This window comes from Anolis carolinensis, chromosome 6, assembly GCF_035594765.1.
Source record: "Anolis carolinensis isolate JA03-04 chromosome 6, rAnoCar3.1.pri, whole genome shotgun sequence".
NCBI classification, from domain to species: Eukaryota; Metazoa; Chordata; class Lepidosauria; order Squamata; family Dactyloidae; genus Anolis; species Anolis carolinensis.
The window spans coordinates 20778126-20802547 of NC_085846.1; the positions used below are offsets into that span (position 1 = coordinate 20778126).

Genomic DNA, 24422 nt, shown 5'->3' on the forward strand with positions numbered 1-24422 from the left:
GCTGATCTAATTATAAAATGAATAGCAACTAAACTTCAATGTAAATTATTTCTAGGTTTTGTAATATGGTACAAGGGTGGGCTAACACAAGTAACTCCCCTGAACTTTTGGCTCTCAGAGTGTACCATATCTAAATTCTATAAATAGGTGATTTTATGGTCTGAATTGAGGAAGTTCCATTTCCACATCAACAACCAGAAAAGGATATAATATTATTTCAGACCATATTCCTGTGTCTACATCTTCTCCATTGGTCCACAGCAGAGCCGGCCCTAAGTAATTTGGGGGGGGGGGAGTAGGCAAACCAAATCTTTGCACCACCCCCAATTTGCCACCCCTACAAACCAATACCTGAGAGCTGGGGCGGCGGGGACCATCACTTACCAAACAGCCGAACGAGGAAGGCCAGGCTCCGGGAAGGCCTAGCTCTTCTAGGGAGACCTTGTGAGGTCTCGCGAGGTCTCACGAAGTCTCCCGAAGTCTCCCGAGAAGAGCCTGGCCTTCCTGGAGCCTGGCCTTCCTCATTCTGCCATTTGGTGAGCGATGTTCCCTGCTCCCACCACCACTGCTGGGGACCATCGCTCGCCTCGACAGCGCCCCCCCCTTTGACATGCGCCCCAAGCGGCGGCTTCAGCCGCTTCAATGTTGGATCGGGCCTGGTCCACAGTGATCCAATTACCATGGTAATGGCTGCCCCTACAAAACTCCAGGCAGGCATCACTCCAAGCAATAGCTATCTGATCTGTTGGAGATCAGGGCACAGCAAAAACATGTTTCCACCTTGCTCCCATCACTGAGATCACAGAAATCAGAAGCAGGACCCCTCTCACAATTCCTCATTGCACCACCAAAAGTTGGCAGGAAGAGACTTGAAACATAATTCTTCTGCACCTTGCTGACCAGAAAAACAACCCCTATTGTCTGATAAAGTTTTTACTTGTTAAGGTAGGTTTGTAGGGTTCTGCATCAAGTTGAAAATAGTCAAGCAAAAGAGCTATGGACTCAATACAGGAATGTGTTTTACCCATTGGGAGAGATTTTTCTGAGAATGTGTAGGCAAAACATCCAGTGTTTAGAACATGGGCTTTACTTTAAAGAAAAAGAGATACCAGAATCCAAAGAATAAATGGAATGTATAAATTTCATCAAAGGAAGCAATTATTACCATTTGCATCTTACATTCTGAACTTTATGTTACTTTTTGATACTTAAAGATACAGATGTGAGAAACAAGGTTCTTGACCTGGTTATCTCTGTTGTTCCACACCACAGATTCATCATTGATGGTGATGGTGGGACCCAATGCAGCCTGAAGTTCCACACTCCCAACTTGTGTAGCTACTGCGGAATTATTTGGAAATATGACCCAGTTTAATATGTCATACCCAGAATGCAAATCATGATTCTCATCAAAAGATATTTCTTCACCTGCAGAATTATTAAATCGGATTTGCCTCAGGAAAGAGTGAAGCTAATACATGTGGGGGGGAAAGAGAACAAGATGTAATGACAAACACAGTCATACAACCAAAATGTTTTTCTACTACTTGACAGAGCAACATTTCAAGTGATATTGGGACTATTGCCACATTTCATCATTATAACCTAAATAAATAAAGAATAGGACAAAAGTTCTTTCTATGGAAATACTGGAACATTTTTTTTTCTTTAGCAACCATTTACTTTAGAATGTAGTAATGGTGGGTGCTGCAAACTGAGGACATTGCCACTTCATACTGAGGATGTAGCAAGCTGGTTTCCTAGTGCTTTGGGGCCTAAGGTTGACTCCACATTGGAAAAAGAAATGCTGTCCGACAGCATTTTAACTGACATGGCTTAATGCTATGGGATCATGGAAGTTAAATTTTACAAGGTCTTTAACCTTCTTTGCCAAACAGTTTGAATGCCTCACCAAACTACAAATTGCAAAGCATTGCATTATGGCAACTAAAATAGGGTAAAATGTAATTACTTCTACAGTGTAAATACATCCTGAGACAAGGAGCAATGGATTCAAATTACAGAAAAGGGGATTTTTTCCCAAAAACATTAGGAAATTTTTTCATACAATAAAAACTGTTCAGAAGAGGAATATGCTGCCTCAGAGTGAGGTGGAGTCTCCACCCCTCGAGGTTTTTAAGTAGAAGTCAGATAGCCAATTGTTGGGAATGCTGTAACGGTGTATTCCTTTGTGGGAGAGGGTAGACTTCTTGGGTCTCTTCCAACTCTATCATTCTATAATTCCAATTAAAATCCATCCCCCCCCCCCCCCCCCAAATCTTTCAGTTGTCAAATTTCTTGCATTGCCATGATGTAAAACTTCAGTTGAGCACTTTAAAATGCAGTTCAGGCAACCAAGCTACCAAGGGAATGTAAACACAGCACATTCAAGAATTCTAAAAAATTGATGTTTTTCATAGTCTCATATCATATCATAGTTTCTATGATAAACCTCCCCTAACCAAGGAAGGATTTCCCTACTGTGATCTAAAATTTAGTTTCTTAGTTAATTATCTCTGTCAGAATGTATTGATAAAACACTTACCTGCCATGCCTGTATTTTAAATAATTCCACTTTGACATTTCTTTTCTTTTCTGAATGGAGGAAATAAATTTTATGTAAAGTGTGAGCTATGACATAAACAGCATTGGAAATACTATAACTGACACTGGATGTGTCCATATTGAACAAATCAATGCTGACATCCTGTAGCTTTTCAGTACTATTACATTTAGGCCAGGTTGGATCCAACCTGAAAAAGGGCCATGAGCAACGGAAGACATGGGCCCAGAAGTTTTTCAGGTAAAAATCATTTGGGTATTGCTCAGGATCAATGCCTATAAGGAAATCCCGGAACCCTGGAATCTCACGTTTATGGACTGCTAAGGAGATGGCACCATGGAGTGATGTCAAGTTCCAGGGTTTTCTGCTGAAATGGGAGGTGAAATCCCAAGCTTCGGTTGTGATCCAAACCTTTCCACCCATCTGTTTTTCTGATAGGGCAAGATTTAGTGAGATTAGCTTATATGTTTCTCCATGAACAATTACGACATTGGATGATAATCTGGAAATACTGCTGGACAATTCACTCACGGATTCTTCATGAAATGGACGGTAATTAGGCAAACATGATATGGATTCAATGCAGCAATTTATTTTACCCATTTCTTGGGAAATCACTCTGATAAAATTCACTCCAGCTTCATTATCTGTAGTGATTAAGCCAACCCACTTCCAGCCAAAATGGGCAAGCAAAAGGCTAATGCCAGTGAACTGCGTCAATTCATTTGGAACCATTTGGTAGAAGGAAGGAAAATGGAATTTGTCACTCAAAGTGGAGGCAAAGGGGCCATAGCTGATCTAAGAAAAGCAGTAGAGAAACATATTTCATAAGATGTGTGATTTTTCAGAAACTCACATACACGACATATTAACAGCAATTCCTATCGTAAATATGGACCTTATGTCAATTGAGTTTAGTATAAACAAAAACTTTACTGAAAGAGACAATTTGGGTGGTGGTGGGATAAGGGTAAAATATACAACAGTCTCTTCCCTCACATGCAATCCTCATGTAGTTAAATCTGAAAAATACAGTCAGAAATGACAATCTTTTCACATTTGCAATTCAAGACTTTTAGCCTGTATAGCAAATAGGATATTGCCCTCCTCTTTCACTTCAATCCTTTAATTCCTTCAGTTATTCATATTTGCAATGATTTTTGTTGAGTCTTGTTTGGTATTTTCTTGGATTGTCTCATGTACTTATTCCAAATATATCACTTTGTGGAATGGAATTCTATGCAATACATGCTACAATTCTACCTTGAATGCGATTTCCTGCTTCTTAGCGGGGGGTTGGACTGGATGGCCCATGAGGTCTCTTCCAACTCTACTATTCTATGATTCTATGATTCTACCTAAGAGATTGTAGTCCTGAAATCTTTGATATTACAAGATAAAAATTATAAAAAATAGTTTTTTCCATCACCTGAGAAAAGTATGTTTTTTGAGTAACACCATGTGTGAGGCGAAGGCACGCATGAAGTTCGGAAAAAGACTGGCTTGTCCATATCATAGTCCAATATTCAAACTGTTACAGCTGGCTCTCACAGTGCGGCCATTGCAGCTCCCTTGTTCACAACACTTTTGTTCATCAATTCTAAGGCATTTTTTAAAAAGAAAGTGACTTCCCCGGAACCAGCAAATTTCTTGTTGCATGATACTTTTCTAATAGCCTTACCTGTGGAATCTTGTATATCCCTAGAACATTTGCTATACTGATGGTTATGTCAGATCTTAGCCCGCCGAGAATTGAAATAAGCTGTTTTCTTATACAGTTGTAGTTAGGAATCCCACTTTTTTTCCCAGAGCTTAAGCATATAGAATCCAGATAAGTTAGCTTTGGAAACAAAAAATCTTGACTCATAGAAATTCCAAGTGTGAGGTTAGGTAAGAGGGTGACATCTTTGTTAATCTCCTGTATTGTGAACAAGAAGGCTAGGAGGTACTGAAATGTTTTGGGTAATAGGCTGGAATGAAAAATCATTGGTAATATAGTTACATATTTTTTGTAGTAAATAGTATATGATATATTAAAAAGAGATTGTGAACAGCTATGCAAACGTTTCTCTCCCTAAAACTTCCTTTATAATCCTGATTCTCGTGCAAATCTTTCTCAGTAAGAAACATTTTTTTTAAAGTGAGGAATGGGTTATAGCTTAAAGAGGCAGCTATTATATGCCAAGTTGCTTTAAGGCTGTGGTATTTTAACAGCACAGCTTCTTCTTTGCACAGAATCACTCTCAAAAGCTAGCTTGAATATGCAAGCCAAACTGATGAAATATATTAAGAAAGCCATAATCTAAAAAAAAAAAATCAAGGAAATTCAAGAGATCTATATCCCATTGCCATATAATTTTGTTGTTGTTTTCAGAAAGGAAGTGGCACAATTTCTCTGCTAGAAAATATTGCCAGTAAAAAGTAGCATACACACTAAGATGAAATAGTCATCAGCACTAACAAGTAACCATAATCTAACTCAGGTTCAGGGAATCCTAAAGCCATTGGCTCAAGCCAAAATATTTTGCACTAATTGAAGATAAATATTTAATCATCCAAACCTAAAATTGTGTCTATGCCTCACTGCTGATGTGACAAGTTTTATTTTCCTCCTCTGACCCTAGCAGCCCTCTCTATTTTTGAGAAACTATTGTGGGAGAAAGGACAAAAAAGGGAGAAATGAAAATTGAGTTCAAAGAAATAAAGTGTGTTTATTTTATGTTTTATGTTTTCCCAACCAAATGTGTGAAATGATAGATGTTAACATTCTGTTTCTGTTGTTTCATCTACTCCTCAAGGAAAAAGGAGGAGAAGTGCTCTGACTAGTAAACCACACTGTGCCAAGAAATAGGAAAACTAAGGGTGCATCTACACCAGATATGAACAAACTTTGGCCCTCCAGGTTTTTTTAACTTTAACTCCCAGAAATCCCAGTCATCTTACCAGCTGTTAGGAATTGTGGGAATTGAAGTCCAAACTACCTGGAGAACCAAAGTTTGCCCATGCCTGATCTACGTTGTAGAATTAATGCACTTTAACTGCCAAGGCTCAGTGCTATGGAATCATGAGATTTACACTCTTTGGCAGAAAAGACTAAAGTACAATGCTGTGGTTTCCATCGCTTTGAGCCATAGCAGTTGACATGATATCAAAGTGCACAAATTCTATAGAAACACTCTAAAATAGCATTTGAATTGCACAATGAACAATTTCATGATTTACTCAAAGTAATTGCAGTATCGTGTTTCTGCCATGATCCTGTCCTTTGTGAATTTTATTGCAGAAGTATCATTTCTTTGCATTAGTTTAAAGGCAGAAAGCCAATCACTCTACATAAATTATATCCCTAAATGTACTTACATTGCATCCAGTAAATAAGGAGATGGCTTTTTTTCAAAAGGAATAGTTGTTTCCTCAATCATTCCAAGAAAATTAGAGAAGATGCCACCAATAATGACATCTCCATCTTCATAATACCCATTGCTTTTAAGTTTTCTGAAAGGACAGGTGTAACATTCAATCTTGATAGAAGGTTGAGATATCATTAGCCACAATACCAGTATCCAGCAAAACATATTTTGGCTAGGAAAATAAAATTTCTAGAGGAAAAAAGCATACTTCCAGCAAGAATCAAAGTTAAGTCTCCTAATAAGAATTGTGGAGGAAAAAGGGTGAATCAGATAGAAATGAGAATAGTGGAATTTGAGATGGAAAAGAGAATACGTAGAAACAAGTATAAGATGTAATTGGAAAGAAATGGGATACCAAAGCACTGGATTCACAAATCGTTTCGACATCTTAAAGACATGACTATGATTTGAATGCCAGGCATACACAAACAAAAGAAAAGACAAGAAAATGAAAATAAGTATGTGAAAATATCTGCAGAAAATAATGAAATGAAATCAATACAAAGAACATGTAGAAATAAAGGAAGATCTACTTAGTATCTGGGACTGGATTCACGTTTTGCGAGAAACTAGGATACAAAATCTCACATTTTCACATGGAAAACATTTCTAATCAAGTTCTTCCAGATTAACCATCAAACAAAGTCTCATCCCCCACACACAAAACCAAAATATATATTTATATAAATAATAAAGAAAGGACTTAGTAACACATTAAAGATCTTCCCTGCAGTGCCACAGGGCTCTCAAGCAAGCAATTAATCTCTTAAGAAATACACCTATTTATTGATATGCCTTGAGCAAACCAGCAAGGTGTTGCTATTGAATTCTCTTCTTTTTCATGATTACAGTAATTCCAATAATTATTGTTCTTTAGTTAATGCTGGCAAGAAATGTGTCATTGTCCAAGCAATTTTATGTCAGAACTCCCCTTCCAAACCACCCCGACAGAAAAACAACATTTATTTTCTAATCTTTCTGTATCTCCCAATAGTGAAGAAAAGCTGTAATAAAACATAGTAAAATAATTTAAAAGCTCATCAAATTAAAATAGACACCTCATCTCAAAAATGATAAACTTGATTTTATGCCTGTCCTTTAGTATATGTGTTTTAATTGTCTTGTTTACATCTATGCATTTTTACTGTCATGTATCCCTTGAGGGTTGTTTGTGGTTGTTTATCTATTGGTCATTTTATTTGTTTCTTGTAATTATTTTTAATAGTGATGTGTACTATGACTGGGCTTTTGTTTTGTTTGTTTAGTGCAGTGAGGAAGGTTAGACTGTAGTGCTGAGGGCTTTTGGGTGGGTAAAGAGATATTTCCTAAGATTTCTCATGAGTTATTGGTTTGGGTTTTGGTTCTGTTGGACTTTGGAAAGTGATTGAGGGTCCGAGTATGTATTGGTAAGTGTAATTAGTTCTCTCAGGAGAGTAGGTTCTAGAACATTTGAGAAAGATCAGTGAGAAAGGGTGGAATACCTTTGAAGGTTTTTTGAGTGGTACTGTTGGAAGGTTTTTGGTGAAAGTTGTACAGGAAAATGAATCAGTTGGGAACTCATGGGAATACTGAACTTTCTCACCTGTGTGAACTTATGGGGAAGTCGCTTGACCTCGTCTTCTCACAACTTGCTACATTAAATGAGAAGATAGACTACCTCTTCAAAGGGATCTCCCTCTTGGTGAGCAATCCTGGTCAGTGTTACATCGGGAAGGAAGAGGACATCGCGACTGCCACTTCAACCGAGTATAAGTGGTCTTTGACTTCTGATGGGGAGGGTGGGGAATGGCAATCAGAACATAAGGAGGAATTTTTGAAGGAAGATGGGGACGTTGAGAATGAGAGACAGCTTCCTCATGACTACAGGGGAGAAGGGAGGGCTGGGCATAAGGTTACGGATCAGGGTTTAAAAAGGACAATTGCACATGGAATATCCGAGTCTGGCCTGTGCACACTTGACCCAATGCGCCACCAAAAATATTTACCTCAATTAGAAAAATTGGCGTTTGAAATAACAGACTCATGGTTGAATAGGGGCAGATGGACCTCCAGGAGAGCGGTACAGGAGTCCCTCGGTCAAATACTATCTGTGAGCCCAAGTGTAGTCAAAATTAAGTTCATTTCATGGCTACGTAGGGACTTTCAAGCTCAGGACCGCTCCATACGTCTCGTTATCACCTTTGATGATAGCACTTTAATTGAAGCACTTTGGGCGCGTAAACCCCTGTTGAATTCATGGGGTATTAATATTAGGAAGGTATTTCTGGACCCCACAATCCGCCCCTTGATGGCAGGTTCGGAACTGCATTTTCAAGGTACCATTAGTTCCAGAATGGTTAGTGCCCATGACTCTTTATCTAGGTCCCCTCCACTCTTAGAATCTTGTGTAGTGTCCCCCATTTCAACTCTAGACCCTTCCCAATCTATTCTCGATTCCCGCCCAGAGACATTGCTCTTGTTTAGTCAATCTAGTTCCCCTGACTGCTCCATCATCTCATCATTACAGGATTCATTCTCAGACTCTAAGCAGGATAGAATCCTGAGTCGCTCCCCATTTATGGACAGCTGACTAGGGCATCGCAATGAGAGCTCTATCCTGCCTGTCGCCCTGGGGGGAGTGGACCGGAGCCTGGGGGAGACCATTGAGGTCGTGTGGGGGAGGAGGAGGAGTGGTCACCTTTATCCCAGGGATAAGCGCAACAGAGTTCTTGCGACCCTGGAGAAGGATAGGAGTGGTAGCCTCCATGACAGTCCCCTCCGTTTGAAGGTCCTGCTATTTAATGCCAGATCCGTCAATGGTAAATCAGCTATCATCCAGGATTTGATCCTGGATGAAGCGGCGGATCTGGCTTGCATCACCGAGACCTGGTTGGATGAGCCCGGCGGGGTAAATCTCGCCCAGCTGTGTCCTCCAGGTTTCGGGGTGCAACAGCAGGCCAGAGCCGGGGGGCGGGGAGGTGGGGTTGCGGTGGTCTTTCGGCAGACAATCTCCCTGGTCAGGTGCGCCATCCCGCAATCTGCAGGTTTTGAGTGTGTCCATCTTAAGGTGGGTACCCGGGACAGTTTGGGGATTCTGCTGGTGTACCGTCCACCCCGCGACACGGCAGTCTCCCTGCCCAAGCTGGCAGAGGTGATCTCTGGTGCGGCTTTGGTCTCTCAGCGGCTGGTAGTGCTGGGGGACTTTAACATTCATGCCGAGGCCACATTAACTGGTGCAGCTGAAGACTTCATGGCCGCCATGACGACCATGGGACTGTCCCAAGTGATATCTGGTCCCACTCATCAAGCTGGACACACACTTGACCTGGTTTTTGTTGCGGCAGATGGTGAGGTCGGAGTGGAAGAGCAAAATATTCTTCCGTTGTCATGGTCCGATCACCACCTGATCAGTTTAAGACTCACTGTGACCTCAAACCTCCGCAGGGGTGGTGGACCCATTAAGATGGTCCGCCCCAGGAGACTGATGGATCCAGATGGATTCTTGAGGTCTCTTGGGGATCTTCCTGTCATGGAGGCTGACGATCCTGTCGATGCCTTGGTAGATCGCTACAATAGCGAGATGTCCAGGGCAATTGACATGATCGCCCCCGAACGTCCCCTCTCATTGCGAAGAGTCACTTCGGCTCCCTGGTTCACGGAGGAGCTGGCAGTGATGAAGCGCTCGAGGAGGGGACTAGAGTGCCACTGGCGGAAAACTCGTAGCGTTTCTGACCGAGCACGGGCTAGAGCCGCTATTAGGGCCTACTCCGCGGCTTTGCGGGCAGCCAGGAAGACCTTCACGACTGCCCGCATAGCGTCTGCAACTAACAGACCATCGGAGTTGTTTCGGGTCGTCGGAGAGCTCCTTCACCCTCCTGAGGGGGGAGGGGCACCCGAAGACTCGGCAACTCGGTGCAGCGAGTTCGCGCACCACTTTGCAGACAAAGTCGCTCAGACTCGCTTCGACTTGGATGCTAGTTTTGTTGCAGTGCCAAAAGAGGTAACTGAGGCACCTGTCTGTTCGAACTTGTGGGATTCATTTCAGCTTGTTCGCCCGGATGACGTGGACAGGATCCTTGGGGCGGTGAGAGCGACCACTTGCTCTGCAGACCCTTGCCCCTCGTGGCTAATTAAATCGGCCAGAGGAGGGTTGGTAGAGTGGTTTGTGATGATAATTAATGCCTCTTTGGATCAAGGCAAATTTCCATCTGTCCTCAAACAGGCCATAGTGAGGCCTATATTGAAGAAGGCCTCCCTTGATTCGGCCATTCTAAACAACTACAGACCAATCTCGAACCTCCCTTTCTTGGGCAAGGTCCTGGAGCGGGTGGTTGCCTCGCAGCTCCAGGGTTTCCTGGATGACACCGATTTTCTGGACCCATCGCAGTCTGGCTTTAGACCTGGGCACAGTACTGAGACGGCTTTGGTCGCCTTGGTGGATGACCTCCGCAGGGAGCTGGACAGGGGGAGTGTGACCCTGCTGGTTCTCTTGGACATCTCAGCGGCTTTCGATACCATCGACCATGGTATCCTTCTGGGACGGCTCTCCGGGATGGGCCTTGGGGGCATGGCTCTGTCGTGGCTTCAGTCCTTCCTGGAGGGCCGTTCCCAGTTGGTGAAGCTGGGGGACACCTGCTCAGACCCCTGGCCTTTGACCTGTGGGGTCCCGCAAGGTTCCATTCTGTCCCCCATGCTTTTTAACATCTACATGAAACCGCTGGGAGAGGTCATCCGGAGTTTTGGAGTTCGGTGCCATCTCTATGCAGATGACACTCAACTCTACTACTCCTTTCCACCGAACTCCAAGGAAGCCCCCCAGATACTGAACCAGTGCTTGGCAGCTGTGATGGGCTGGATGAGGGCGAATAAGCTGAAGCTTAATCCCGACAAGACAGAGGTCCTCCAGGTCAGTCGTATGTCCGATCGGGGTATTGGGTGGCTACCTGTGCTTGACGGGGTCGCACTCCCCCTGAAGGCGCAGGTCCGCAGTTTGGGGGTCCTCCTGGACTCAGCACTGACACTTGATGCTCAGGTGTCGGCCGTGGCCGGGAGGGCCTTTGCACAATTAAAACTTGTGCGCCAACTGCGACCTTACCTCGTGAAGTCTGATCTGACCACGGTGGTCCATGCCTTAGTTACCTCTAGACTGGACTATTGCAATGCACTCTACGTGGGGCTGCCCTTGAAGACGGCCCGGAAACTCCAACTAGTTCAACGTTCGGCAGCCTTGCTTCTAACTGGAGCAAATTATAGGGAGCGGTCAACCCTCCTGCTTAAGGAGCTCCACTGGCTGCCGTTCACCTTCCGGACCCAATTCAAGGTGCACGTGATCACCTACAAAGCCCTGAACGGTTTGGGACCCTCCTACCTTAGGCATCGCCTCTCCCCCTACGAACCTGCACGATCTCTTCATTCGTCGGGGGAGGCCCTCCTCTCGCTCCCACCTCCGTCACAAGCACGGTTGGTGGGGACGAGAGAGAGGGCCTTCTCCGTGGTGGCCCCCCGGCTCTGGAACTCGCTCCCCAGGGAAATCAGGCAAGCCCCCACCCTGGTAGCATTCAGAAAGAGCTTGAAAACCTGGCTCTTTACTCAAGCCTTTAGATAAAGATTGCTCATCCAGAAGCAATCTGAATCTGTGACCATTCTTGTACCGGTTTGCACCTTTTACCTTTGTCAACTCGATATAGACACAGGGTCTATTCCCATCCCAATTTGCACTTCCAGAATTTCCACACTTTATCAGTCACCTTGTGTTTACAATATTTATATGGTGCACTTTACCCAGTCTACTTTTACAATCTCTCAGTTTTAATCCATGTTTTTATTAGTTCTTGTTTTTTATTGGCTAATGTTTTATTTTTATTTTTTTTATTTTTTTATTGTGCAAGTTGTTGTCTATTGCTGTGTTTTATACTGCTACTGTTTTTATTCGGGCTTGGCCCCATGTAAGCCGCCCTGAGTCCCCTTCGGGGAGATAGAGGCGGGGTATAAAAATAAAGTTATTATTATTATTATTATTATTGAGGAGAGGCAGATAACAGATAAATTATTATTATTCACTGAGATCAATAACAGTGCTTTGATGGTAAATAAGTATGTGAATGTGTGATGAAAAGAGGTGGGTGAGAGGACCTATAGCCTAAATCTAACTGCTGGTGTAAACTTAGGTGCCATCTACACTGAACATTTAACATAGTTTAAAGCTTCAAACTGTAGTGGCCAGACAATAAAATTCTCACACAAGCATGTGAAAGAAAGACCTTAATGCACATCAGGGTCCATTCAGATAGCTTACAAAATGTGTGAGCTCCCACATTTTTACCTGGGGCATCCAAACGATGCCTCAGGTAAAAGTGAATTAATTTGGCACGTGGAAAGACCAGGATCTTTCAGAAGCCCTGGGTTTTTCCAGCTGTGAACCCTGTGTGAATTGGGCCCAGGGATCGTGGTGCATGACTTCCAGGCCTAATCCACACAGTTGTCTTGGGATTTCCAGGCCCCCGGAGCCTGGAAAACCCAAGACAGTCCCCACCCCCTCCCCAAATTCCCTTAAAAAGCCTTAAAAACTAAAAATTACTTACCCAGCCACCATTACTCTGCTGCCAGCCCTCTCCTGGCACATAGAAATGGTGTGCCAGGAGAAGGGGGGGAGCAGGAGCGATTTTCCTCCTTCCCCTCTTCTCTTGGTGTATCATTTCTAGGTGCCAGGAGAGGGCCGGCAGCAGAGTAATGGTGACTGGGTAAGTAATTTTTAGTTTTTAAGGCTTTTCTGGGGAGGTTTCTTACAGACTGGAACCATTACCTCTGCATAAAAAATTCACTTTCTTTGATATCAGTTTGAATTGAAATTGCATTAAATGGCCATTGGAGATGGGGCCTCAAAGGGTCATTGAATCAATTTGTTCAGTCACTATTCAACAATTCATACAATCATTTTACTCTAGTGTAAGAGTGTCAAACTCATTTTCATTAAGGGTCTCATCAGCCTTATGGTTTCTTTCAAAGAGCCATTGAATCCATGGATGGAGAATCCTTGGATACAGAGGGCCCACTATAATTTTGTACATAGTGGTCTGTGTTTGGGTCCTGAGATGTTATTGAACAACAACTCTCATGACTTTTGAATCATAGAGTGTTCCATCTACAACTTAAATCAACTGTGGGGTAGAGTTTTCATGGTCTAACCAGTCAAAGACATTTCAGGCCAGTTAGACTATCACCTTTACCTTTCTTGTTGCTTCTGTTGCTCCCTCCACCATGACAGTGGCTACAGAACTCCAGAGTGCTCAATCCCTGGGTGCTTTTCCTGACATCAGGAGGGCAACTGCAGCAACGTGTATAGTAGTGACTGTGAGGCCCCTGCTTACTCTTTCTCCTGGAATGTGGAATGAGATATGAGAGGTTTGTGCTTTGCTGTTAGAAGTAAAGTAGCAACCATAAGGACAAAGACCAAGATGGGATAGAGAGGCACCACTGACCTCCATTGTACAGCTATTGCTGTTTAGTAAAACCAACATATTGCCAAGAGCCAAGTTACCACCTCAGCAATTCTTCTCCTCTTGCTCTCAAGATCGGAGCCAAGTGGAAAAAAAAAATGGAAGTGGTGTTACAATACCCCTTGGTGCTGTCCTAAACATGTCCAAGGATTTGGGTGTTATATTAGTGCAGAATAATATTCTACTACATAACTGGTGAACTTAGGGATCCAAACAGATGCATTAATAGCCATAAATGATGAGGCAACCCTCCCAATCAAAAGAAATGTAAATTCTGTAATGTTAGCCTTCAAACCTTTGAGATTGCTGGAGCAATAACACGTAAACATCTGGATCCTTTTGCAGTTTATTGGGGATGTCACTGTGAATTGATTGTTTATTCCCTTGCTAGTGTCAGTCTTCAAATCCCTCTTGCATTTGAAGTTGGGGAATACTACATCATCCAAGCTGTCAAGTGGAATTTAGTAATGAGAACTCACTAGGTTTATATAGACAGTGTTTTCCAGTAATATGAAAAGTCATGATAATCAAAGAAGGGCTTCACTTCATCAGAGATGCCTTATAATTTCTCCATGGTATGTGAGCATTCCCTTTTATATTTGATAATCCAATGACTCATCATCTTTGCCTCCCATTTTACATGAATTAAAAAGAGAAAAGGCTTCATGGGTCTCAGACAGGAAACCAAGAAGGTGCTCTGGAGTTACTATCTGTGACATCTTGGACAGCATCCTTGGTAGATTAAATAAACAATAATCCATCATGAAGGTCTTCTCTTTTCACAAGCCACATTGAAATGGGCACTGTACATGAGTGTTGCCATCACTGTGGGATTCCATGGGCCAATTGCACAGTGGTTGCCATTTCAGGATTTTGTTTTGGCATATATTGAGTGACAGCATATATTTTTAAACTATGTAAACTTTATGTAGAATTAAAATATGGTGATTGCATTTTGACTGTTGATCAGAGACAAAGCACATTAGAATCTAGAAGAGCTTGTGGCAACACTCGTCTTGTCTTTTTCTCCAAGGATCTTATAGCAATGCTGTGATTCAGGTTTTGTGAGAAAATATTGATTATCCTAGACATCCCCTAAATGAATGGGGATGCTATGTCTAAGCTCAAGACTTAGGCCTGTCATTTTTAAAAACAGCTTTTGAAACTTTATCTAGGCCTTCAATGTTCCCATGTACATTTTCTTTTGAATTTCATTTCTACAGTGCAACTACTAAGGTATAGCTCACCATCCTTCAGGAGAGATAAAACAGGGATAAATAAATATAATTAGAATGTATTATTATTATTATTATTATTATTATTATTATTATTATTATTATTATTATTATTTGTGGAATCATTCTGTTTTTCTAAGGTCTCACTAATAGAAAATAGCTATCATATCGTTGGCCATCAATGTAGTGGACAACGGGCTATTAATGTGGAAATAAATGCATGATTCAAGCAATGTGTACAAGGCTTCCATCACATTGATCTTGGAGATTGTTGGGAGCAGAAAGTGAGCTTTGGTATGAAAACTGATGTTCTTATGTGTGAAATGATCCTATTTGCTTGCATATCTTAATTCTACTAAAAATCTTGAAATTATAATTTTTTAATGATTTAAAGCATGTTATCCCAGAGAAAATGGAGAATCATACAGAGATTACTCACTTCATACTGATGGGCCTAACAACTCAACAGGAGCTTCAGAAACTTCTTTTTGCCCTCTTCTTATTCCTCTATTTAGTTACTCTCCTGGGCAATGGAACTATTGTATGTGTTGTGTGGACAGAGATGCAACTTCATACTCCTATGTACTTCTTTCTCAGTAATCTCTCCTGCCTGGATATTTGCTATTCTACAGTTATCCTTCCTAAAATACTGTCTGGTTTATTTCTGGGCCATCAAATAATATCCTTTGCTGGATGCATTACTCAGCTCCATTTCTTCCATTTTCTAGGTAGCAGTGAAGCTCTTCTTCTAGCTGCCATGGCTTATGACCGCTATGTGGCTATATGCAACCCACTGCACTATCCAGTCATCATGTCCAGACAGATATGTCTTCTACTGGCAGCTACCATTTGGAGCATCGGGTTCTTTCATGCTCTAATGCATGCAATAATGACATCCCAAGTTCATTTTTGTGGCCCCAATGTCATTGAGCATTTCTTTTGTGACATTAAGCCACTACTGAGATTGGCCTGCAGCAACACAAGAGTCAATCTCAGTCTTCTCAACATTGTCACAGGTTTACTTGTAATGGCTGCTTTTTTCTTTACACTCCTTTCCTACATCTACATTATCTCCTTCCTTATACTGAAGGTCAAATCACATAGCAGAAGATGGAAGGCTTTCTCTACCTGTAGCACCCATCTCACAGTTGTATGTTTGTTCTATGTGCCAGTTTTGTTCAACTACATCCCACCCTCTTCAGGAGACTCTCCACAGAAGGACATGATAGCCACTCTTATGTACAGTGTCATTACCTCTGTCTTAAATCCTTTGATCTATACCCTAAGGAACCAGGATATGAAATCAGGCATTAGGAAAACTGTCCACAGAGTACTAATATCTATAAAGAGGTAAGCAACATCGTGAAATCCACTTCATAGTTTGGAGTGCTCTTCTTGGTGTGCATCAATATTTTGGTTTTTAGAATGTGAAGATGGATATGATAATTTTTCATTCCCACCCACAAGAATTATGACATTATGGTTCTTTGTGTTGTCAAAGGCTTTCATGGCCAGAATCACAGGGTTGTTGTGTGTTTTCCAAGCTGTATGGCCATGTTCCAGAAGTATTCTCTCCTGACAATATACTTCACAACCTCTCAGGATGCCTGCCATAGATGTGGGTGAAACGTCAGGAAAGAATACTTCTGGAACATGGCCATACAGCCCGTAAAAAATGCAACAACCCCATTAAGGTTCTTTTTCACAAGATTCATTTATATGTGATAGTTTGTGAGACATTCTGTTTGTAGAAATTGGACTTACTTGGCTGCAAGTTGGGTCTAGATCTATCAATTTGCAAACTGTATTGTTTTCCAAGAGGGGATGAATGGGAGAATTCAGCAACATATTTTGGAGCTGACATAACTATTTCCCTATTGCTATTATTGGGAGGAATGGATTTTTAAAAACTCTTTTTATATAGACTGTGTGAGTTTGCAAGGTTTCAGTTCAGGTAGTGAACCCATTACTTCACCCTCCCCAATCACACTTTGGATTATACTTGTTATTTAACTTTACAATTGATCAATTGAAATCAGTGTGATGTAAGGTTGTAATATATACCAACAAATGAAAACATGGATTATGATGGATATATTCAAATGATAATCATTTATTTTTATGTGTAATATTTAGAATTGATCTTTGATATATATAACTATTTTCCTGTTTAGAAGGATTACACTTTCAGAACTTATAAGACCCATTGATTTCAGTGTACTTATTTAAGGTGTAACATATAATCTAATTGAACTGCATTAAGAAGCAACACATTTAAATTGCCCTATGGTCATCATATCTTTATTAAATATTTTTAATTTTTAATTTGTTCGATTAACAATAAAAAAATCTCTACTTAAGATATACAAACATACACTATTGCACTTTGAAACTTTAATATAAAGGTATATCTATTTCTGTATGCATTCCTAATGTGTGTGAGAGATGTGTGTATGTTTGTGTATGGAATTCAAATCTTTCTCACAGCAAAAAGAAAATTGTGAATATTATTCACTACTTTCTTTGAGAAGAAAGTTAGTTAAGAAGTATGTCCCTACTATAGGGAGTGGTCAACGCCCCTCTTTAAGCAGCTCCACTGGCTACCAATAAGTTTCCGGGCCCAATTCAAGGTGCAGGTTATTACCTAGCAGGACCTGCTTATCTCCGTGACTGCCTCCTCCCCTATGAACCCACGCGGGCCTTGAGATCTTCTGGGGAGGCCCTCCTCTCACTCCCACCCCCGTCTCAGGCGCGGTTGGTGGGGACGAGAGAGAGGGCCTTCTCGGTGGTGGCCCCTCGGCTCAAGAATTCCCTCCCCAGGGAGATCAGGCTGGCACCCTCACTGTCCATCCTTAGAAAGGACCTTAAAACATGGTTATTTCGATGTGCATTCTAATAAATAGTCCCGGTTAGTTATTAGTGGCCACAACTACTCCACTTTATCACACCCCACTGTTATTGATTGAACTCTGTAATGAGATCCTTAATTCCCTTTTGTAGAGTCTGCTGAATTTTATCTTACAGTTTGTATATTTTGTTCAGACTCTAATGTTCTAATGTTTTATGTTGATATTTTATGCTGGTTTGTATGATTATACTATTTTACCTGTTTTACATTGGTTTAATTATGATGTATTTTATTATATTTTGGAACTGGGCTTGTCCCCATGTGAGCTGCCCCGAGTCCCCCCTGGGGAGATGGGAGTGGGATATAAAAATAAAGTTATTATTATTATTATTATTATTATTATTATTATTACTGCTGTCACAGAGGATAGGGGCAAACCCAATAGTTTTAAAATATGTGACTGTAGATTTCTGCAAAGTAAACCGTATTTTCTGCATGGGAGGGGAGACGACAACATTTTCTTCATGGAAGCAATATTTCAACAGAAAATTCTGTAATTGGGATTTTCTTTCACTTAACATTCATATGAAGTTGTTTTGCACAGAAAACAGCATTTTGTGCATTAATTCAAGCACAGAAAATGCTGTTTTCAATATATTTAGAAAATTAAAATCCTATTGAAACCTGAATATTCTCTTCTTAGACCATTGTTTGATAAAAATGAGAAGAAATGTGGATGAATTCTTCCATATATGATAACTGCAGCTAGATTGCTGTATGCAGAGATATGGAAAGATATGGTTTTACCTACATGAACTGACTTGTTTTAATGGTTGAATTTTTAACTGTGAATTTTTAATGCTGTTTATATTTAATTCTGTTTTAATGTTTGCATATTTATATATTTTAATTATATGCAATTTTTTATGTTAAGCCACTTTGAGTCTCGTTCAGGAAAGATAAAGCAGGGTATAAATAATAATAATAATAATAATAATAATAATAATAATAATAATAATATGCTGAAATTGGAAAATTGATAACTTTAATTAATGAAAGCAGTGGACAACTATAAAAAGAACAGAATTTAGTGAATATATGAGAACAAAATAGTTTTTTTAATTTTGATTGACAGTTAAATTCATTAATAAATAAACATAATTTAAAGTAGTAATAGTTGATAATTTACAATTATAAACTGGCAAGTGGGAAGTCATACATACTCCTATGTTATTTAGGGGGATTTTTGTATGTAATTGCAATAGTAAAAGTTATTAAAATTGTATTACTAAATTGTTAATGTTTCCCTTTTTGTTATTTTTCCATTGTATATGTAGTTTATACTTTTAGTATGGTGGTATTTTGCTTGGGGATAACTATACAGTTGTTGTGGATATCTTCTCAATCTTAACTCCTATGGCTGGATTCTTGATCTGCACTTTCCTCAGAAAATGCTACACTATTTTGCTGAAGCTTGAAGGAAGATAAGAAAGAATTAAAAGGGTAAATTTTCTGTGGTTGAATCCCATTAAAGTGAACTATTACAGGTCTCATTGATTACAGTAGTGGTGAGTATAGGACATTATACTGGAAATGTTTCCATATTTCTCTACCTGAAATACTAGGGGAAACTCTACTTTGGCCAAAAGTCTTACCCCTACAGAAATTCTATAGGTTTCTACAAAACTGGAGGTCATAAAAATTCAAAATTGTATGTTGGTCTAACAATTTTGAGTTCTAGATCCAAAAATTACCTCAGATTTGCTCCATTAAGTATACTTTTTCCTCAAATCATTTTTATGGCCCAGCTCACCTGTCCGAATGTATCTCCCTCTATGAACCACCTCGTAGGTTAAGATCTTCTGAGGAGGCCCTACTCTCAGTCCCACCTCCTTCACAGGTGTGGTTGGTGGGAAAGAGGGACAGGGCCTTCTCAGTGGTGGCCCCTTGGCTGTGGCACCCCCTTCCCAGCAAAATTAGATCAGCTCCCTCCCTTCTGAAATTGAAAATGTGGATGTGGGAGCAAACCTTTGAACAATAACTCCGTGCAATAAATAAATATGGAATAAATACAATTTTGACTGGAATGGCTCCTGGACTATGATTTTGGGTTGTATGGTTTTAATTATTAGTTTTAATATTTAGATGTTTTTAACTTTTTGGTTTTTAATGTATATGTTTTTATGTGTATGTCTGTTTATGCAGCATCAAATTGTTGCCTATTTGTATGCCTCTCTGAGGTCCTCTTCAGGGTGAGAAGGGCGAAGTATAAATAAAGTAAATGAATAAATAAATTTATAAATATGTGTCTAAATAAATGAAGTAAGTGCTAAAATAATTAATGAATTTTTTGAAAGAGATGTGTGTTATATTTTATTGTTTTTATTCAGCACCCAAAGATACGCAAAAATCTACTACAATATTCAAAAAATATTCTTCACTCCAGCCGGATACATATACATATATTGATATGCATTTTTCCAGTGACAATAATTTGATCATTAGATTGCACATATAAGGTCAAAATAAATATCATAAGTCATTTAGTAACACTTTAACAACTTTGGATATAGAAGATTTCTCTGCTGTCTTCCCTCAGAAAACAAGTTCAGGTCCAATGATATGATTACCATGTTTCTGGGGTTTTCTTGCTCTCTGTATGGTCATTTGATTACCTTTTATCTACGATTTCCTCATCATTCCACTAAATTCACATTGTACCTACAATTTATTTGTATAGACAAGCCCTATAGTACAACTAAATTCAGGACTTCACCATGTCCCTTTTCTTTCTAAGCAAAAGGCAAGATTCTGCTTGCTTTCATTTCACATATGATATGGTATCCCTCCAAACATAATGGAGATGTGCCTGGTTACTCTTCTCTCCCTGAGAGATGAGAAATAGTAATTGGAAAGGTTTCTCTCCAATTATTGGGGTCAAAGTAATTATCTTCCACTAGTTTGGTCTTCAAAACAAAACACCTCTTACTTAACTTCTGGATGCTTTATTGGACATTGAAGGGCATTGACTACATCCATGGGAATTTTTAAAAAGTAGGTGTAATATACCAATGCCCTCAAACTATGCAGAGAAGCTATAGCTCTCATGTTCATAGATAAAGCCTTTTGTCTAGCCCAGAATAGGAAAAAATAAGATAAGATTCTGGTGTTTGTGCTTCGGAAACTGTACAGAATATTGTTCTGAAGGCAACCCTATCATAAGTTTTTCAAGACAAATTTTATCCAGAGAAGATTTTCTATGGCATTACTAAGAGGGTATGACTTTAAAACAATTTATTAAGAATTCTTAATTTGGTTTCTTCCCAGAGAACAACACTCATATCACTGCACCATGGTGGCTCTCACTGTACAAGATACTTCTAGTATTTACCATGTTAACTCACTGAGTCAGCTAAATAACTCATCTAATGTTACAATTCTGAGTTGAGGATTCAATTAGTTTCTGTTGAGCCTTACAAATTTCTTAAATTCATCTTTCACTTCTTTGTTCCTTAGACAGTAGATAATGGGATTGAGAACAGGAGTGATCACAGTGTATTGTACAGCTATAATTTTGTCAACGTCCAAGTACATGGATATAGGTCTGACATAGGTGTAGATTGCTGAGCTGTAGAAAAGAGTCACCACCATAACATGGGAAGAGCAGGTAGAGAAAGCCTTCTTTTTCCCTTGTACAGAAGGTATCTTCAGGATGGAGGAAACAATGTAGACATAGGAGACTAGAGTCAATAAGAAGCAACCAAATCCCAAGAAGATATCTGTCACCAGCATTAGGTATCGGTTGAATGTTGTGTCAGTACAAGAAAGTAGTAGCAGAGGAGGTAATTCACAAAAAAAGTGATTGATAGTCCTAGGTCCACAGAAGGATAAGCGCAGGAGGGAAAGAATATGAATGTTTGCAAGGAGAACACCACATACCCATATCACAATCACCAAATAATTACAGACTTTCCTGTTCATTATAACAGTGTAACGTAAAGGATGACAGATGGCTACATAGCGATCAAAGGCCATTACAACCAGTAGTAAGAGCTCAGAGCCTAGGAAAATGACAAAAAAATATGCCTGCGTGAAGCAGCCTTGCACAGAGATGGTCTTCTTGTTCATTAAATTCCTCAGCGTCGGGGGAACAATTACAGTGATACAGCAAATGTCCAAAAGAGAGAGGTTGACCAAGAAAAAATACATGGGCGTATGAAGAGTAGAACACAGTCTAATTATTGTGATAATAGAAATGTTACCTGCCAGAGCTGCAGTATAAGCTGATCCAAAGGCTACAAATAGAATAAACTGTGCTGAGGAGATGGTAGAAAAACCTATTAAAATAAATTCTGTCACAGTGCTTTGATTCTTTATTTCCATCTCTATATACAGTTTTGTTCATACTAGGAGAATAAACTCTGATTTGAAAGGTTAGCTGATAAAAGTATTTGTCATCCTAGGAGAAGACCACCTGGCGATGAAAATGTCTTATTCTGCGAGGTGCTGCAAATGAAGAAGATACTTCAACTAAATCATGAAAGCATGCATTGGTTGTAGAATGTGCATGGATTGTGCAATAACTTCCAAAGTGCATGATTTAATGTCACTTTCATTTCAATCAAGACTGCTGAACATTTTGGTGATGAAAGCTAATGAGAAAATGTCTCATTCAATCCCATCCCCCATCCAGAAATTGAATTGATAACTAGCATGCCCACTGTAAAGAATAAGAGCAGGTTATGTGATACACACAAGTCTATCCTCCAACAGAAAACAAACACTTGTGGATTACAGAAGGAATAAGCAGAGGACTACCACAGTTGCTTCCAGGTGCCTCAGTCTGCCCCATTTTTTGGGTCAATCTTGGTTAGCAAAAAACTCATTTTTTGGGATGCTATCAAGCATTTTGATAAACTGTTGAATCAACATGATAAAGAACTATTTTGTTAAATATTATGCTGTGTATGGGTGGCCAGGACATGAAATACATCCTTCATCCCCCCCCCCCCCCTGTTAAATCAGTGTTAGTGACTTCAAGGGCCAAAACTGAACTTGCCATACCAATTCATCCTCATATTCCCGTAAAGAATGGATTAAATTGCAGAAATTGGTCTTTGTTCATTAGCTCCAGCCAAAGATATTTGGGATCAAAATGAAATAAATTAAGTGCTCTCCTCAAATTGCACCAAAGTGACTCTGTAATTTTCAAAGGGTACATTTACACTGTAGAATTAATAGTTTGACACTATTTTAATTGCCATGGTTCAATGTTATGGAATTATGGGAGTCACAGTTTGAGGAGATATCAGCATTCTATAATAGAAAAAACTGAAGACCTTGTAAAACTACGGCACCCATGATTCCACAGCATTCAGCCATGTCAATTAAAGCAGTATCAGCCTGCATTAATTCTACAGTACAGCTGCACTCCGGAATTTCATGAATACTTTAAGGATTCAGAGGGACACAGCAGTGATAGTGGAGAAGGTGATGCAGCACCACAAGCAGTTTGAGGACCCCAGATCTTGGGAATGGGAAATCCATTTGGGATCTTAACCAGAGCTCTTCCTACTGCTGCTTCAGTACTGCTGATGGCAATACTGCCCATTTTTCAAGCAAAGAAAATATCAAAGTGGAATAGGAGAAAGGCTGGTGTGTTTTTTTTAAGATGGTTTTACTTCCTTTTTTTGAAAGCAATGCAGAAGAAACTAATGCTAGACAGCCCCTATGTTTTCATTACTTGTGAAAGCAGAAGCTGTAGCAGTACTCAGGGCTTCCAGGGGTGGCTTGAAAGCCAACATTTACTATCATAGATTGGGACGAGACCACAAAGGATACCCAGTCCAACCCGCTGCTTTTTGACACCAATAGATGATAAAGTTCTAAATAAATCCACTCACTCCTCACAAATGTTAGTCAGCCTCTGCCAGCAATTAAGATACTAATCAGTTGTCATTACAATTTCCACTCACCTCTACATTATTTTCTCAGGCATCCTTATTTAGAAGTCAGTTTTGATGATGTTCATTTTTTCCAGCTTGGAACCTGTTTGGAATTATAGCCACAGAAGTGTTTCACAGAAGTGTTTCAATACTGTTGGTATTGTTATGTGCCCTCAAGTTATTTCTAATTGATGGCAACCCTAGGGTATACCTATGATTTTCCTAGCAAGATTTCTTTAGAAGCCACTTATCTTTACATACCACTGTTTCTGGGAGAGTATGGCTTACCCACTATGATATGAAAGAGCAAAACTCTTTAAATCCTTTTGCAGCTTATATCTCTTCAGTCAATTTGCAAAGTTGACCTATACAAGGCTGAATATGCAAGAAAAAATGAAAAACTTTTAATCTGAGTTTACCAAACTTGTAAATATCTTCCAATCTATTAAAGATAAATAACAGTTTTTCCCAGTACTTACAACTCTTCTGATGTGACATCAAGAAGCATTGTCAGAATGTTGCTTTCCAGACACAATTTTACTCTCATGATTCATGTCCCAGGTGAAATCTGAATCCCATTCTAGATAAACTAGGGTAGGCTGATTGAACACACATGAGAGTGTAAGTGAAATGCACACAGAGTAATTTTAGTGTGTGCATTTTAGCACCTTTTTACAAGTAAAGTTATGGAACACAAAGTTTGTTCCCAAAGGTCCAGGACAATTAATCTACTAGCTCAGTCACAACTAAGGGTTTTGTAGTCCAAAAATGAGTTCTATTTTCAGCTCCTGGGGACTACTTTACATTTGATTTGACATATTTGTGGGTTATTATCTTCTGTGAACAGAAGATTTTTTATTATTATGTGGAAGAGAGAAATGTGGGCATATAGCAGGGAAATGTCACAATCATTAACTATAACAGTTAGCTATAAATCTTAAAGTAG

At 39.9% G+C, this 24422-nt stretch overlaps 2 protein-coding genes and 1 non-coding gene across 4 annotated transcripts; 1 reads left to right on the forward strand and 2 right to left on the reverse strand.

Annotated features, from left to right (window-relative positions):
- Positions 1–1189: 1189 nt before the first annotated feature.
- On the reverse strand, positions 1190–24250 carry LOC103279774 (uncharacterized). 2 transcript variants are annotated; one of them, XR_009999633.1, is made up of 7 exons: positions 23956–24250; positions 23765–23851; positions 23507–23579; positions 13179–13327; positions 5924–6058; positions 2546–2595; positions 1190–1471 (listed from the first exon to the last, which is right to left on the reverse strand). It is a non-coding gene; the product is annotated as an uncharacterized LOC103279774 (transcript). The 2 variants fall into 2 exon arrangements; XR_009999632.1 differs by having other exon boundaries at positions 23507–24250.
- Positions 14957–17065, forward strand: LOC107983228 (olfactory receptor 12D1-like). The gene has a single exon (XM_016995825.2). It carries the CDS (start codon positions 15096–15098, stop codon positions 16035–16037), a length of 942 nt encoding a protein of 313 aa, XP_016851314.2. The 5' UTR covers positions 14957–15095; the 3' UTR covers positions 16038–17065.
- On the reverse strand, positions 19718–22399 carry LOC134292287 (olfactory receptor 5V1-like). Its single transcript, XM_062957237.1, has one exon. The coding sequence runs from the start codon at positions 21912–21914 to the stop codon at positions 20988–20990; it is 927 nt and encodes a 308-aa protein (XP_062813307.1). The 5' UTR covers positions 21915–22399; the 3' UTR covers positions 19718–20987.
- Positions 24251–24422: the final 172 nt, after the last annotated feature.